This window comes from Capsicum annuum, chromosome 11, assembly GCF_002878395.1.
Source record: "Capsicum annuum cultivar UCD-10X-F1 chromosome 11, UCD10Xv1.1, whole genome shotgun sequence".
Taxonomy (NCBI): domain Eukaryota; kingdom Viridiplantae; phylum Streptophyta; class Magnoliopsida; order Solanales; family Solanaceae; genus Capsicum; species Capsicum annuum.
Genome location: NC_061121.1, coordinates 3,433,054 through 3,447,613, shown reverse-complemented (window position 1 = coordinate 3,447,613; position 14,560 = coordinate 3,433,054). Strand labels below are relative to the sequence as shown.

Genomic DNA, 14,560 nt, shown 5'->3' with positions numbered 1-14,560 from the left:
TGATCACGTGACTTGTTTAAACTCCTCCATATATGTAAAATCTCACAATGTAATTAATTTTTATTTAATTATTTCTTTTTAAAGAACATGCTCGTGTTGGTCTACAACCTTGTACATAGAACTATGGGATCTATTATCTATACTAACAATTGTCAATGCTCGACCAGATATACACGTCTATTGTAGACCAGATGAATTAGTAGACTCTCATTAGCATGTTGTTTAAAAGGGAATAATTAAATTAAAATAAATTGTGGAGTTCTACACATATGAAGGGAGTTTAAACAAGTCACATGATCATGTAATAACCCACACAAATTGGAGATGGTGATCAAAGGAATATGTGGATGGGTAGTGGTTGAACAATCAACATTCTCAAAACATACTTGTGCTTTGACAAACATTACCCCTATCATTATTATTTTCTTAATTCCTAATAGAAAAGTGAACAAGTAAAGTTGAACGGAGGGAGTAGAAGTAAGTACTACAGTGTTTCACAAATTATAATCAAACCCTCAACCGACTTAATTACATTTGACCTAGTGAATTTTTTTTTTCAAATTTAGAGTACTTCCTTTGTCTTATTTTATGTGTCATCATTTTCTTTTTGATCCATCCCCTAAAAAATATCATATTTTTTTATTTGACAAATATTTAATGGCTTCATCCCGATTTTATCTTTATTGGATTTCACTTAACAAGAAAAGATAACTAAAAAACAAACATTAAAATGACTTTAAGAGGAACAGTTTTGCAAAGTTAGCTTTACAAAGTAATCATTTATTTCTTAAACTCCATATTCAACCAAATGGCAACACATAAAATGAGACGAAAAAAATATCGAATACCAACCGTCTTCTTAATAATCCTTCAGCGTAACTCAACTCTTAACCTGTCAACTTGATGGTAAAGGTGCTTAACCCCCATTGTACCGTAGTTACCTATGTATAACATTTAGGTTTACTAAGTACAACGTATGTAAGACGAATATATAATGACTAAGGTGAAATAAATAAAGTCAACTTTTGCTAGTACTATATACTATTTTGCTAGTACTATATACTATTTCGTCTGTTTTACAAAAATTGATCTATTTTTTTTAGTTCGTTAAAAAAAAAAAAAAAACTTTTTTTTATTTTTAGCAATATTTTACTTTTAACTTTCAACGTGGTATACTTAAGGCCACAGGATTAAAGTATCTTTCATTTAAGACCACAAAATTTAAAAATCTTCCTCATTTTCTTAAAGTCCGTATCAAATCAAAACAGGTAATTCTTTTTAAACGGAGAAGTATGTCATGTGCACCTATTATGTCTATTTTTGTAATTTGAATTCTTGCTCCATTTGTATAAGATGCAAACTCCAGTCTAGCTAATAAGGTGAGCAATTTTTTTTCTTTTTTTCATATTAGTTAATTAGATTTTGGATCTGGCGCACAAGATCATAATCTAGGCTAAAGTAATTCACTAATCTTCCTTCTCTTGTTTCATTTTGTATGAAAAGCTTGATCTGCAAATCAACTTTTGGAAGAAACTGGTTGATTAGTGTAAAAGAGTTCAACAGCTTTTCCAGTTGAAAAAGGTAACACAAATCACCTTCTCATCTTTAATTTACGTCGGAGTCAGGATCTGAAACTTATGGGTTCAGAATTCCAGCAATTTTAAGTTACTAGATTCTAGTAATATATATTGTGCAACGTAATAAATGAATTTCTTAAACAACAAATTAAATTCAATATTATTTGGACTAACACATCTTTGATTTAGGTCCAAGAGATCTAAAAATCTATCTTATTAACTTTGTGTCGAGTTAAATTAAGTCATGTAACATAAAATACAACGAGTATTTTGAAGTTTACGACCTACTTATTGTATTTTGCTACTCATCTTTTTAAAGAATAACTTATTTTTTTTTTATCCATTTAAAAAAGAATGACCTTTCATAATACTTTAATTTCAACTTCTCACGTGACATATTTAGCCACATGGTTAAAAGATATTTTAGTATATTTAATACAACTTTAATTTAAGGCTACAAGGTTCAAAAGTGATTTATTTTCTTAAACTTTATGCGAAATCAAAGTATGTCATTCTTTTTTGAAACAAACGGAGGGAGTAATATTTATTTTAGAGTTACCTGTAAATATTCTCATTGTGTATATATATTATTGTTAAAATTTTTGAATTTCATTTACATTTTTTTACCACCAATTATATATATATATATATATATATATATATATATATATATATATATATATATATATATAAAAGAGGATATATAAAGATAGGAAATTAAGATCTCAAATTTTCTAAATGGCCGATCTAAATTCCATAATATTTTCTTTTAAAAGTTTTCTCATAGTAAAAAATATAGACGTGAAGTAAATTAAGGTTGCGTTTGGTATGAAGGAAAATGTTCTGTTTTTTGCAAATAAATAAATAATTTTCTTATTTATTTTCTAGAAAATATTATCCCAAAAAGTTTTAGGCATGACATAGAAAAACACTATGGGAGTTGGAGGTGAGGGTTGAAGTCCCAGGGTCGGAGAGTGGGGATCGAGGAGTCCATTAATGTGGAATGCTACTCGTGAAACTTATTTTTTATTACTATGGAAATTACTTTCTTTCATTTTATAAAAAATTGTTTTAGTAGAGAATTTAAAAAGAAAAAAAGTTATTTTTCTCTTCAAACACTCCCTATGTGGGGTCATGAGCTTACAAAAAAGTCAACTAATGCAAACAAAAACAAAGTCATCCAATAAAATCAAAAAAGGAGAAGGAAAACGAAACACAACGCGGAGAGAGAAGCTATGATAGTAACTTTTAAATTATTTTATCTCCTACATCATTATTTTAGTTTTTGAGAAGGTTTGGTTTTATGTCCCTTTCACTCTATTATAATGTCATTAAGCCTAATTTTGTAATTTGAATTCTAGTTCTAGCTGTATTAAGATGTAAACTTTACTCTACTCTATGGTGATTCATTAGTCTTCCCTCTTTTTTCATTTTAATTTGGACGAACAGCTTGAGGATTTCATCCATTTTAAGTTTCTTAAGACAAATACAATGTTTGAATCAAAGTTACTGACTTGACCAAACTGTACCTTCATCTCTAGCTCAACCCCTGACGGAGAATCTAATGTTTAAATATTTTTTCTAGAAAACAAAACAAATATGAAAGGATTATTTTTGAAGGGAAGTCTTGGCGTAACTGGTAAAATTTCTGATATGTGAGAAGGATTGGAGATCATGAATTGAGTTGTGGAAATAGTCTCTCGTAGAATGATAAGGCTACGTATAATACATAGTATGATCCTTTCCTAGGAGGATCCTTAAGGATATTTCACCGGTTAAGGTGTATCCCTCGAATTCAATAGGTTCTTCTAATAATAATTCCGAGTCAGAAACCAGCAAATATCTAATCTCAAAGAAAAATCCAGCACACTTTGTATATATAAATATTTGTGATGAAGAATATTTCTTGTATATATTTTCCACATCTTTTACTTACCCAAAACACAAGAAGAACAAACTTATACTCCATCATGAAAAAAATTAAAGAGATGATGCCAGATTGAACAAACTCATACTCCATCATGAACAGACTTAATCCCTTTTCTTCACTTTAATGTTGAACAAACTTATACTCCATCATGACAGCATAATAGTGTGTCTATTACCTTCTTGTTTGGATTTGAAGTTGTAATTTGTGTTCAGTGATTATAGATACATTTTGTATTTGTGTTAAAAATCCGGGTTGTTACAATATATATATATATATATATATATAGTGTCCAATCTAAGTTCGGTTTTTTTTTTTCTTAACAAAGATGACTGAAGTAGCAGTGAATTCTTTGTTGGAGAATTTGTTAGAGTTGGCCCGTGAAAATGTTGATTTGATTGTTGGTGTACAAGACGATGTGAAAGATCTAACCGCAGAGCTTCAAATACTCAAAGCTTTTCTACAAGAAGTTTCAAAGATCAATAGAGACACTCAAAGTTGGAAGCAGACAATGAAAGACATCAGAAATGTGGTTTACAAAGCTGAGGACTCCATCAACAAATTCCTTGGTAGGGCTAAACAACACCGAGACAGTAATCTAGCTGCAAAATGGATGGACGTTACATATTGGACCTCAGTCAGGAATGTCGCTAAGGAGATTAAGTCCATCAGGATTGACCTGAACGATCTTCAAGTCAAATATACACCTCTTTTGGAGGAGGCCACTCAATTGAGCACTCTATCGAGGACAACTCCACAGCCCATACAGGTATATATATATGTTATAAGCAATTGATGTTGAGAAAAGTAGAAAACAAATAGTCCTAGATATTCAATTTTTAGATTTAGAGACAACATCTGATATATTAGATTTGTATCTAGATTCAGACAACTTAATTTTAATAAAAATAAACAGCGCCTTGAATATCTGTTTTTAAAAAAGTTTTAACTAAAATACCTTTACAAAGAGAAAGATGGACGTAAAAAAGGGGCCAAAAGTACTTATAAACTGCAAGCCACAAGTTGAAGGATAATTGTTCTAATAAAAATAGTTTGAACTGAGTACTTCCTAATTTTTGTTTTTAAGCAAGTAAATGTAGTTGTGACTTTTTAAAATCTTATGCATGAATTATTTCCTTTTTCCATGTAAAATAGGTAAATTTGTCAGATGAAGACGAGGTTGTTGGCTTTGAGGAGGAAGCATACACAGTGATTGGTAAGCTAATTGACGGATCAAATAATCTAGAGGTGGTTCCAATTGTCGGTATGTCTGGCCTTGGCAAATCAACACTTGCAAGAAAGGTTTATAAAGATTCAAGAATTAGTTTTGAATTTTTCAGTTCCATTTGGGTCAATGTCTCTCGTTCATATAATAAAACGGAAGTTTTGCTCAGTATTCTTAAACGTTTGAGGAAACAACTTGACGATGAGAGTGATGAACAAATGGTTGACGAAATTCGCACCCGCTTGGGGTATGGAGGGAAGTGTTTAATCGTCTTGGATGATGTGTGGAGCACGGACATTATAGATGTTATAATAGATGTTTTCCCGGACAACAACAAAGGCCATAGAATCATGCTGACCACTCAGTTAGAAGAGGTGGCTTCTTGTTTCAACCGTGATTTTCATAAGCTAACCTTTCTAAGTGAAGAAAACAGTTGGCGCTTATTCAAACTGAAGATTTTCAGGAAAGAATGTTGCCCGCCTGAGCTTGAAGAAATAGGACGTAACATAGCTAAAAAATGCAGTGGGCTACCACTTGCGGTAGTGGTAATTGCGGGAGTTCTATTAGGCCGTACAACAAAAAGGGACTGGCAGTTTGTTTATGAAAACATGGGAGCACATCTTATAAATAGAGATCAACCAAACAGCTGCTTCAGGTTTATAAAAATGACTTACGATCTGTTGTCTTATTACCAACAGGCGTGTTTCCTTTATTGTGCTAGCTTTCCTCGAGGTTTTGATATTCCTGCTTGGAAATTGATCCGTTTGTGGATCGCAGAAGGTCTCATACCAATTCAGAATCATTTAACCCTGGAGGAACAAGCAGAAGAATATCTGAATGATCTTACTAAGAAGAACTTACTGATGGTAATGGAGCAGTCACTAGATGGACAGATCAAGACATGTCGTATTCACGACATATTCTATGAGTTTTGCAAGACGGAAGCAATGGTGGAAGACATTGTCTGGGAGATTAAAAACGCACCTTCTCAGGAGTTTTTGGAGATGAAAGATTTAGGCACATGTCGACGCCTTTGCATTGATTCTTCTACTTTGAATAATTTCCTCAAGAAACTTCGTAACAAACCACCTATGGAGAATGTCAAGTCTTTCTTATGTTTTAGCTCAAAACCAATTGACAACCAAACTCCAGACATGATTCAATCCTTGCACAAGGGCTTTCCCCTGATTAAAGTCCTCGATGTTGAGCCCATAAGATTTCTCTTTACGAAGGATTTTTATCAGTTGTTGCATTTGAAATACATTTCTCTCTCAGGATATTTCAAAGTCCTTCCATCAATTTTTGTCAAGTTTTGGAACTTAGAAACTCTTATCATCCATATTACCCATCCAGATAGTACTTTCGAGGTAAAAGCAGATATTTGGAGTATGATGCGTTTGAGGCACCTGCACGTTAACGCCCCTACTAAACTGCCTCCTCCTAGTGCTTCAGCAAGAAAGGAGAGGGAGTGCAACATACAAACACTCTCCGTGATTGCTCCACAAAGTTGCACTAGTGAAGTGTTCACCAGGGCTCGTCATCTCAAGAAGTTAGCTATTCGAGGTCAAGTTTTTTCACTTTTCGATAAGAATGCTAGTAGATTGAGAAAACTTGCTATGTTAAAGCGGTTGGAAAAGTTGAAGATAGTGAATGATGATCAAGACGTCAGTCGAGTTTTAACTCTTCCTGTCATGGTATTTATACTTCCCAATACCCTGAGGAAGTTGACCTTGTCTAATACCCAATTGAAATGGAAGGATATGACCAAATTGGGACAGCTCGAGTCGCTCGAAGTACTTAAGTTGAGACAGAATGCTTTCAGTGGGGAGTTCTGGGAGCCAGAAATTGGCAGCTTCACTAGACTACAAGTATTGTGGATTGAGAAGACAGACTTGCAAATCTGGAGGGCTTCAAGTCACAACTTCCCACGCCTTAAGCGGCTTTTTCTTATATCATGTGAGGACCTTGAAGAAGTTCCATCAGGCCTGGCTGACATAGCCAATCTCCAAGAGATGCGACTGGAATGTACGTACAAAGCAGTCAAGTCAGCAAGCATTATAGCCAAGAAGAAGCTGGAAGACCATGCTAGCTCTAGCACCTCCGGGTTCAGACTCTCAGTATTTCCTCCCCACTTTGATGCTGATGATTCTAGTTAAAACAACAGGTTTGTCTTTTTACTTTTCTGGTTAAATTTCTCCTCTGCCTGCATATGAAGCTTAATTAATATATACCATACTGTTGGATTTCATGTATGTTATATATTCAAGATCCCTTCTGTTTTTCTCCATTTTATCGCGCTATTGATACATTTCCTTTCAGTGTCCTTTTCATTCTTGATTCCTTTTCAAAAAAATACATTTGCTTCAGCCAGTGGATTCCCTGAAATAAGGACACCAAGAATGAAATGTGATATTTTAGCCTTATAACTTATGCTATATATACTCCATTCGTCTCATTTTATATGTCACCTTTTCCATTTTAATTCGTCTCAAAAACAATTTAACGTTGTGAGGTCATCTCTATTAAGCCTGCTATTCCTCGACAACAGTATTAATGACATTGCTTCTCTTCTTTTTTCTCCTATGGTTTCTGCAGGTAGACGTCTTTACGCTTCACTTTGGTGTGAGCTAATGTCCTCTCTGACATGGTGTGCCTAGAAACTGGTTTTTTTCCCTTCCAAATAAAGTCTCTAAATGGCTTTGGAGACATTGTGTGTTGTTTATTATGACATGTTTTGGAGACATTGTCCATGTATTCTGTAATTAGCTTGAATTGAAGTTTGAGACTTTGAGTATTCTGTTTGTTTCCTTTCTTCATTATCTTTGTAAATTGTACGATAAATATTTCACTCTTTCTGTTGTGGCTATTTGCTTAATTATTGATGTGCATTCTTGTTGTACCCTTGTGGTTCAGCCCTTCTCTGGATCTCGCGCATAGAGGGAGCTTTAGTGCACCGGGGTGCCATTTTATTGATGTGCATTCTTGTTGTACCCTTGTAGTTCGGCCCTTCTCTGGATCTCACGCATAGCGGGAGCTTTAGTGCACCGGGGTGCCCTTTTATTGATGTGCATTCTTGTTGAACCCTTGTGGTTTGGTCCTTTCCTAGACCTCGCCGCATAGCCCAGCTTTAGTGCACCGAGCTGCCCTCTTATTGATGTGCATTCATGCTGAATTTAAAATTTATACTACCATGTATTGTGGATTTTCATTTTGTGCTTGATCAATATATTACTCACTTGCAATTTGTACAGTTTTTATGTTGTGCTAATATCAGTTAAAATTTTGATAATTATAAAATGATCAAAATACCTTCGGAAAATTACTGACATTTGGTGTTTTCATCAAGCGACGATACAAAAGAAGAACTAAAAAATAATCAATGGTTGGAACAGGAAAAAGAGTCGAATGGATCAGGCTCGTTAGTGGACATGATTGCAATGGTGGTCTCAAAATTTGGACAAGTGCGCATACACCCAATTTTGAGACCACCATTGCAATCGTATTCGTAGTGTACAAAAATTTGCAAGTTTATCGATTTTTTACGATACTTTCAGTCATGCGAGTCCCTTAAGTTTAGATATTCACACCCAAAGTTTAGGTTGTCAAAACCTAACTTCAGACAATTTGAAAGAAAGCAAACTTCAGACATTTCTACACGAAATTTAGATAAATATATGGTAGAACTTCAAATATTACAAAAGTAATCTTTAAATCTATTTCAATTTCCGTCTCTTTTGCTATCTCCCTATTTTCTCTCAATTGTCTATCCCTTCTAAATGATGGACCAGAGAGTTCCTTAGCGGTGGAGTTCCTTAGCAGTAGCTTCCAACACTTAAATATTTTCTATATTTTTTTTACGAGACTATTTACTTGCCTAAAGTTCACTTTTGGCTCACCAAAAAAGTTAAAGAAGAGGACGACGACGAAAAGGAAGAAGGAAGAAGAAATACAAAATAGCTAAATAATATTTTTATGGAGTGATTTTGCCGGTACAACTTTCACTGGCACCTAACTTGATCGCCCCAATTTAATATGTATCGACTTTTTTTAAAGTTAACTGGTATTCAATATTAAATAACCCTCTCTGGATCGCGTTGATGAACATGCATGAATTGTTGTAAAATAATAGAATCTTATTCGTTACTTTTATTCTGTTGGGATCGAAATAACCAAATTGAATGTTACCACTTCCCAAAGAAATCTGTAACATTTTCAACAAACAAGAAATTGAATATGTTTTGGTATCATTCAACAAACAAGTAAAAATTGAACATTATTAGTATCATCATTCAACAAACAAATAAAAATTGAACATTATTAGTATCATCATTCAACAAACAAATTTATTGCTGATGTAACATTTACATTACATAGCTATACAGTATATATACACACCCACAAAATACAATCAAACAAATATTTTAAGCAACAATCCAATTCTACAATTTCTCTCCAATACAAGGTACATAAAAAAAAAAAAAAACTCCTCTTGGCTCAAACAATAATCACACTATATTAAATATTAATTACACTACACATGAGATTTATTAATTAATTAACGAATCATAGCAGATGTAGGAATTGGTGGTACAGTTACCCCTTCTCGTTTCCATTTCTCAACATTGCCTTCCCATCCTGCAAAATAAATACCTTAATTAGTATTGAAAATAATTTTTTCAATAGAATAGAGCATATATAAATAATTTTTAGTGGTCGAGAAGTATATATTATAGCAACGATATTTAAAGTATAGACGAAAAGAGTGAAATAAAGTATCCATTTGGAAAATATGGGTATTTAAAATCTTAAAAAACCCCTAGATTCCCAAATTTGAAAGCAAATCCTGCATTTAGTGTCTCTACATGAGCTTCGAGAAACCAAATATGAATTTGTAACGTAGGTACTTTTGATGACGAAAGAGGCGAAAAATGCAATTCGTAAAAAGATTTGTTGCCCGGATCGTTATGCCTTTCGTGCGGATTGAAACTTACCCAACATATTACAGGAACCATTCACCGAGACTTCGATTCTAACTCTCTTATCATTAGGTCACCAATTTTCTTGACCTCCCGACATTGGGCAAGTCGTAAGTTCTTTTAAAAAGACAAGTCAATTTCATGCTTTTAAAATTTTTGAAATACATTTGATTTTTGAATTTAAGTTCAATAATTGTACAAAAACATTTATACAATTTAAGTCATTCATAAAACAATTGCATGTATTCTTTATGAACTTCACTAACCAACTTGCATTTATATAGTCAGTATATATAATTTAGTAAATTCATAATATTTATCTAAGGATGGATCCGCGTCTCGATTATCATTCATCGAAACTTTAGTTCTAACTCTTTTATCATTAGGTCATCAACTTTCTTGATCTTAATTCCGACGCTGAGCAAGTTATAAGTTCTTTTAAAAAGACGAGTCAATTTCATGCTTTTAAAATTTTTGAATTTAAGTTCAATAATTGTGCAAAAACATTTATACAATTTAAGTCATTCATAAGATAATTGCATGTAGTCTTTATGAACTTCACTAACCAACTTACATTTATAGTGTCAGTATATATAACTCAGTTATAAATTCATAATGTTTACCTAGGGCTGGATCTGCGCCTCGATTTTTGAGTTCTCTATATTCTTGACAAATACCACAAACGCAGCAGCAGCAACTAATCAACGTGTCCGAATATGGAGCCTCTGGTAATTTAAATATTTCTCGTAATTTTCTTCGATATCTTCTCCCATAAATCCATCCACATTGAATAGTACCCATAGCATAAGCAAGAAGACAAGCATGTCCTTTTGCTGCCATTTATGAAATTTTGCATTTTAGTAAGCATAAATGTATAATCATTTGAAGGGCCATACTAAGTTTTTATTGTGTGCAGGATTTGGAGAACAGTCGGACCATATGATGTTTGATATATATAGAATACTATATCTCAAAAAAGATTCAATGCATTGACTATATTAATCAAAAATGTATTTTTAGAAAAAAAAAAATCGACTATATAATTTTAAAAATAGACTTGATTAAAAAAAAGTAATTTTTTCTCAAAAATTCAAGTCCTCCATTTGATTTTGGCCTTAGGCCACTATTGTACTCGAGCCACCCCTGATCATTTACCGTATGGTTCGGCAAGATCCGATAATTTTGACTCAAATCTTACATTTATCTTTTAAAATAGCTTCAAAAAATCGGTCAAAAAAATATGACTTATTTTTTAGAAAAAATTCTCGAAATTATTTACCTAAATGCCCAATTAACCCAATGTTTTAAATTTTTCTTACATGTAGTGCCTTGATCAAGTATCTCAACGACCTCTCCAATGGTAACACATGGACAAAAGCAAGTTTTCACACCTTCATAAAAGATAATTACAAAAAGATTAGAAAAATAATTAAGATAAATAAAAAAATAATTAACCACAAAAATAAATAAATAAGAGTTTTTAATCAAAGTAATTACAAAGTGAACTATCATCCCAGCAATCAAAGAGATTTGTTGTCCACTGGCCTGTTGGCCAATTGTTTGTAGTCATTTTTATTTTTCTTGGAAAAAAAAATTGGAATTTTTTTTATGGTTACTGAATATGGGAAATTGAAAATGAAAATTTAAGAGATTCGTAAGACTTTGTTATAAACTTGTGAGAATATTACGGACCTTTTATACTTTCAAGATTTGGGTTTATGTAAAGATTTGTACATTAAGATATTCAAAAGGAAATTTCATAAATATTTCCTCTAGTCTCCACTTCTTTTTATTTTTTGGGCCACTAGTGACCTCATCACTAGTTTATTTTATTATCTATAAATGAAATATCTCAATTTGACTATAATATTTTAGTTGTTACATTCAAATCATAGTTAATTTTATTTGGTTCCTGGTGTTCTTTATCAGTTTTGGGGTTGGACTAATCTGAGTTTGTATTGAAAAGTCCCATTTTGTAAATTAATCTTTTTCAAAGATAATTTTATATTCAAGGTTTGAACTCAAAACTCTTGATTAAGGATAACGGAGTGCATATCATTACACTACAATCATTGATGGTCGTTCAAAATCGTACTCCCTTTTTCCCTTCCAGTGTCGTTGTAGTGTTCGATGGATTCGAGTTGGAAAGTCTCACTTTGTAGTGAAACGTATTTTACCAAAATCGACTCTATATTTAGGATTTAAATTCAAAATTTCTCGTTAAGGTCACGAGTAAGTACACGAAAGCTTCACATTTTCTTGTATATTTGGTTTATCCAAATGAAGCTAAGGGTGAATCATTAATTTAATTAAAACTATAATTCAAAGGTCAGTTGAAGAAAACAAAAAAAAAATATATAAAAAGAGAAGGTGATTGTGATATATATGAAAAAGAAATTGGAGTAGATTTGACCAACTTAATCTAACTATCTAAGTATTATTTTGATTATCATTCTCCTGAACTTATCTGGAAATTGTGGACAATTAATAAGTACTTTTTGTCCTTTTTGTTAATATCTTAATTTTGACCACTTAAAACAAAACTGGAGGGGCAAGAATTATCCAAAGAGTTTTAAAAAATAAAAAAGTAAGCACACACATAAAAAAAATAGAAAAAGAAAATCAATACTTAGTAGTTATAAAGGAATTTAGATGAATCTGTTGGCCAGCTAGAATATAATAAGTAAAAGGATTTATCACAATTCAGTACTTTTAATTCAAATTATATAATAGTATTTATTTATCTTTAAAAATTAACACATATAATTTATTAATTTAAAACTCAATAACTTAAAATGATTAATATTTTAGATTCATAAGTTTCAAATCCTAACTCGACTTTGGATGAACCCCTAGGGCTTTGCTTGTATGCTGCTATATCTGCGTACGTTATTAAATTGTCAACTCTTTTTAAGTATCATTGAGATTAACGTTAATATTAACTTATTAAGGTAATGATAGTTACCTCTTATTTTCCTTCTAATTTTATTAAACTAATATAAATGTTTGAATGTTATACATGGCCACCGCAATTTCCTATTCAACTAATATCACTAATCTATGAATTAAGAACTACAGTAATTTAGATTTGATCGATCAGTTAACTAAGTATGAAATTTACATGAATTCAACAGCATTATTGGCTGACCTTGATTCGAAGTGTTATGAATCGGACAGTATTAAGAAAATCACAAGTAAAAGAAAAACAAGAAGAACACGCAGATTTACGGGAAAATTCTTACGGGAAAAACCACGGACAGAGGCAGAGAAAATTCACTAGGAAGGAGAGAAGTACAAGGTTGGAGACGTAGTCTCAATCTCAATGACGTATTTTTGTTACATCCAAAACGACCCACTAATTGCACTTATATAATAAGTGTGTATAAATAAATCTTAGGCCCAAAAACATACAGGTTCATACGCTATCACCACAGATCCCATGAAAAATCACAAACATGAGTCACATCACAAACTTTTCAGGACCGGATCAATAGAATTTCGGTCACAAACTCTAACACAAAGCAATGGCGAGTTCAATTCTAAACATATGATACAATTAACCAAGTTAACTTTGAATTAAAGATTGTGAAGCTATCTTAGTTTGTGGATTTATAGTAAACTATAAATAAATAAATAAATAAATAAATAAATAAATAAATAAATAAATAAACAAATAAACAAACAAACAAACAATCGGCATACATGCAATCCATGTATAATTTTTTTGCAATAGGGAAAAAGATATTGCATAATGTAAAAGAAAATGGGAAATTAACTCCAATAGCCATCCTCCTAAAATAAAAGAAAAACATCGGCTAATATATAATGCAAGTATAATTAGTATATAATATATGTATATCTTCTTATAATATGCAAGGTTTATTATCCAAAAATAAATAGAAACTCAATGGATATTCTTCATTCATTTTTTTTACTTGCCTTGTGTAGTATAAGAATTTCAATTGTACAAATGGCTTTGATGATTGAAGGGCACATTATATGTTAATTGATACTACTTGTGATCTTTGTTGAGGCCTCCAACGTCTATAAATAGAAGCTTCTTAACTCTCCATTTGTCAAGGGAGACGGGGAGGAACAACGAAGTCGGAAAAGTAATAAGTGCAGTCATAATTTTTTTTTCAAGACTTCAAAAAATTTCTATCAGAATCACGAGAGTAGAAAATGAAAATTAAAGCTTCAATCAGTGTAATTTTTGGAGAAATTAATGAAATGCTTTCAAATTAATCCTAGATTTAAAATAAATATTGTCATAAAAAGTGCTACAACTTTTGAGGATTATCAAAATTTAAATCATACATATTTTATTTTATTTGATGATCACAAGTTCAATGAAAGTTGATGATGATACCTAACAGAACAATAATCGACTAAACTTGTTTATTGGGCTGGGTCAGCATGTGTTGGCCCAGTTAAACCCAAACTGACCCGGCCCATGTACTAGCCTTAACTCACAAGTTCATAGAATTATACTTTGGGCTCTTTTTTCATAATAGGGAAAAATAACATAAACATACGCCTTAACTTATCATATTTACACAAATTCCTACTCTTACAAAGTAATTATAAAAATTTCAATTAATTATGTATTTTCGTTGGATGTATCGGGAGCTAATTAAGTATCTCGACAAATTCAAAATCGGAATTTCAGTATTTATGCAAAATATCAAAAATAATTGTAATTAAGCTCCAAACTTTATGTTGTTTTTTCTTATAAATACTCCTTCTCATTCTTTCATTTTTCATGCATGTTTTACTAAGTTTTACTAATTTTGTATATGTCTCTCTTAAATTGTATCATATTTTTATTTGTATAATGACTAATGTATAATCCTCC

At 31.9% G+C, this 14,560-nt stretch overlaps 2 protein-coding genes across 4 annotated transcripts; one reads left to right on the top strand and one right to left on the bottom strand.

Moving 5' to 3' along the window:
* The first annotated feature begins 918 nt into the window (after window positions 1–918).
* LOC107847522 (putative late blight resistance protein homolog R1A-10) lies at window positions 919–7,604 on the top strand. 3 transcript variants are annotated; one of them, XM_016691817.2, is made up of 5 exons: window positions 919–1,379; window positions 1,504–1,581; window positions 3,833–4,273; window positions 4,660–6,893; window positions 7,325–7,604. In XM_016691817.2, exons 3-4 carry the CDS (start codon window positions 3,833–3,835, stop codon window positions 6,883–6,885), a joined length of 2,667 nt encoding a protein of 888 aa, XP_016547303.1. In that variant the 5' UTR covers window positions 919–1,379; window positions 1,504–1,581; the 3' UTR covers window positions 6,886–6,893; window positions 7,325–7,604. The 3 variants fall into 3 exon arrangements, with proteins under 3 accessions (XP_016547303.1, XP_016547304.1, XP_047255312.1); XM_016691818.2 differs by having other exon boundaries at window positions 1,222–1,379; window positions 3,876–4,273; XM_047399356.1 differs by having other exon boundaries at window positions 1,374–1,581; window positions 3,876–4,273.
* A 1,448-nt stretch (window positions 7,605–9,052) lies between these two features.
* On the bottom strand, window positions 9,053–11,440 carry LOC107847138 (protein PLANT CADMIUM RESISTANCE 12). Its single transcript, XM_016691371.2, has 4 exons — window positions 11,203–11,440; window positions 11,025–11,096; window positions 10,329–10,538; window positions 9,053–9,364 (listed from the first exon to the last, which is right to left on the bottom strand). Exons 1-4 carry the CDS (start codon window positions 11,273–11,275, stop codon window positions 9,285–9,287), a joined length of 435 nt encoding a protein of 144 aa, XP_016546857.1. The 5' UTR covers window positions 11,276–11,440; the 3' UTR covers window positions 9,053–9,284.
* Between the last annotated feature and the right edge of the window lie 3,120 nt (window positions 11,441–14,560).

What these genes read in the sequence shown, in the direction of transcription:
- LOC107847522 (XM_016691817.2), top strand. Translation starts at nt 3,833, where the DNA reads ATGACTGAAGTAGCAGTGAATTCTTTGTTGGAGAATTTGTTAGAGTTG. An exon ending in CAACTCCACAGCCCATACAG is followed by an intron (nt 4,274 to 4,659) that starts GTATATATATAT and finishes CATGTAAAATAG; the next exon opens with GTAAATTTGTCAGATGAAGA.
- LOC107847138 (XM_016691371.2), bottom strand. Translation starts at nt 11,275, where the DNA reads ATGACTACAAACAATTGGCCAACAGGCCAGTGGACAACAAATCTCTTT. An exon ending in CTGGGATGATAGTTCACTTT is followed by an intron (nt 11,097 to 11,202) that starts GTAATTACTTTG and finishes TCTTTTATGAAG; the next exon opens with GTGTGAAAACTTGCTTTTGT. An exon ending in ACTTGATCAAGGCACTACAT is followed by an intron (nt 10,539 to 11,024) that starts GTAAGAAAAATT and finishes CATAAATGGCAG; the next exon opens with CAAAAGGACATGCTTGTCTT.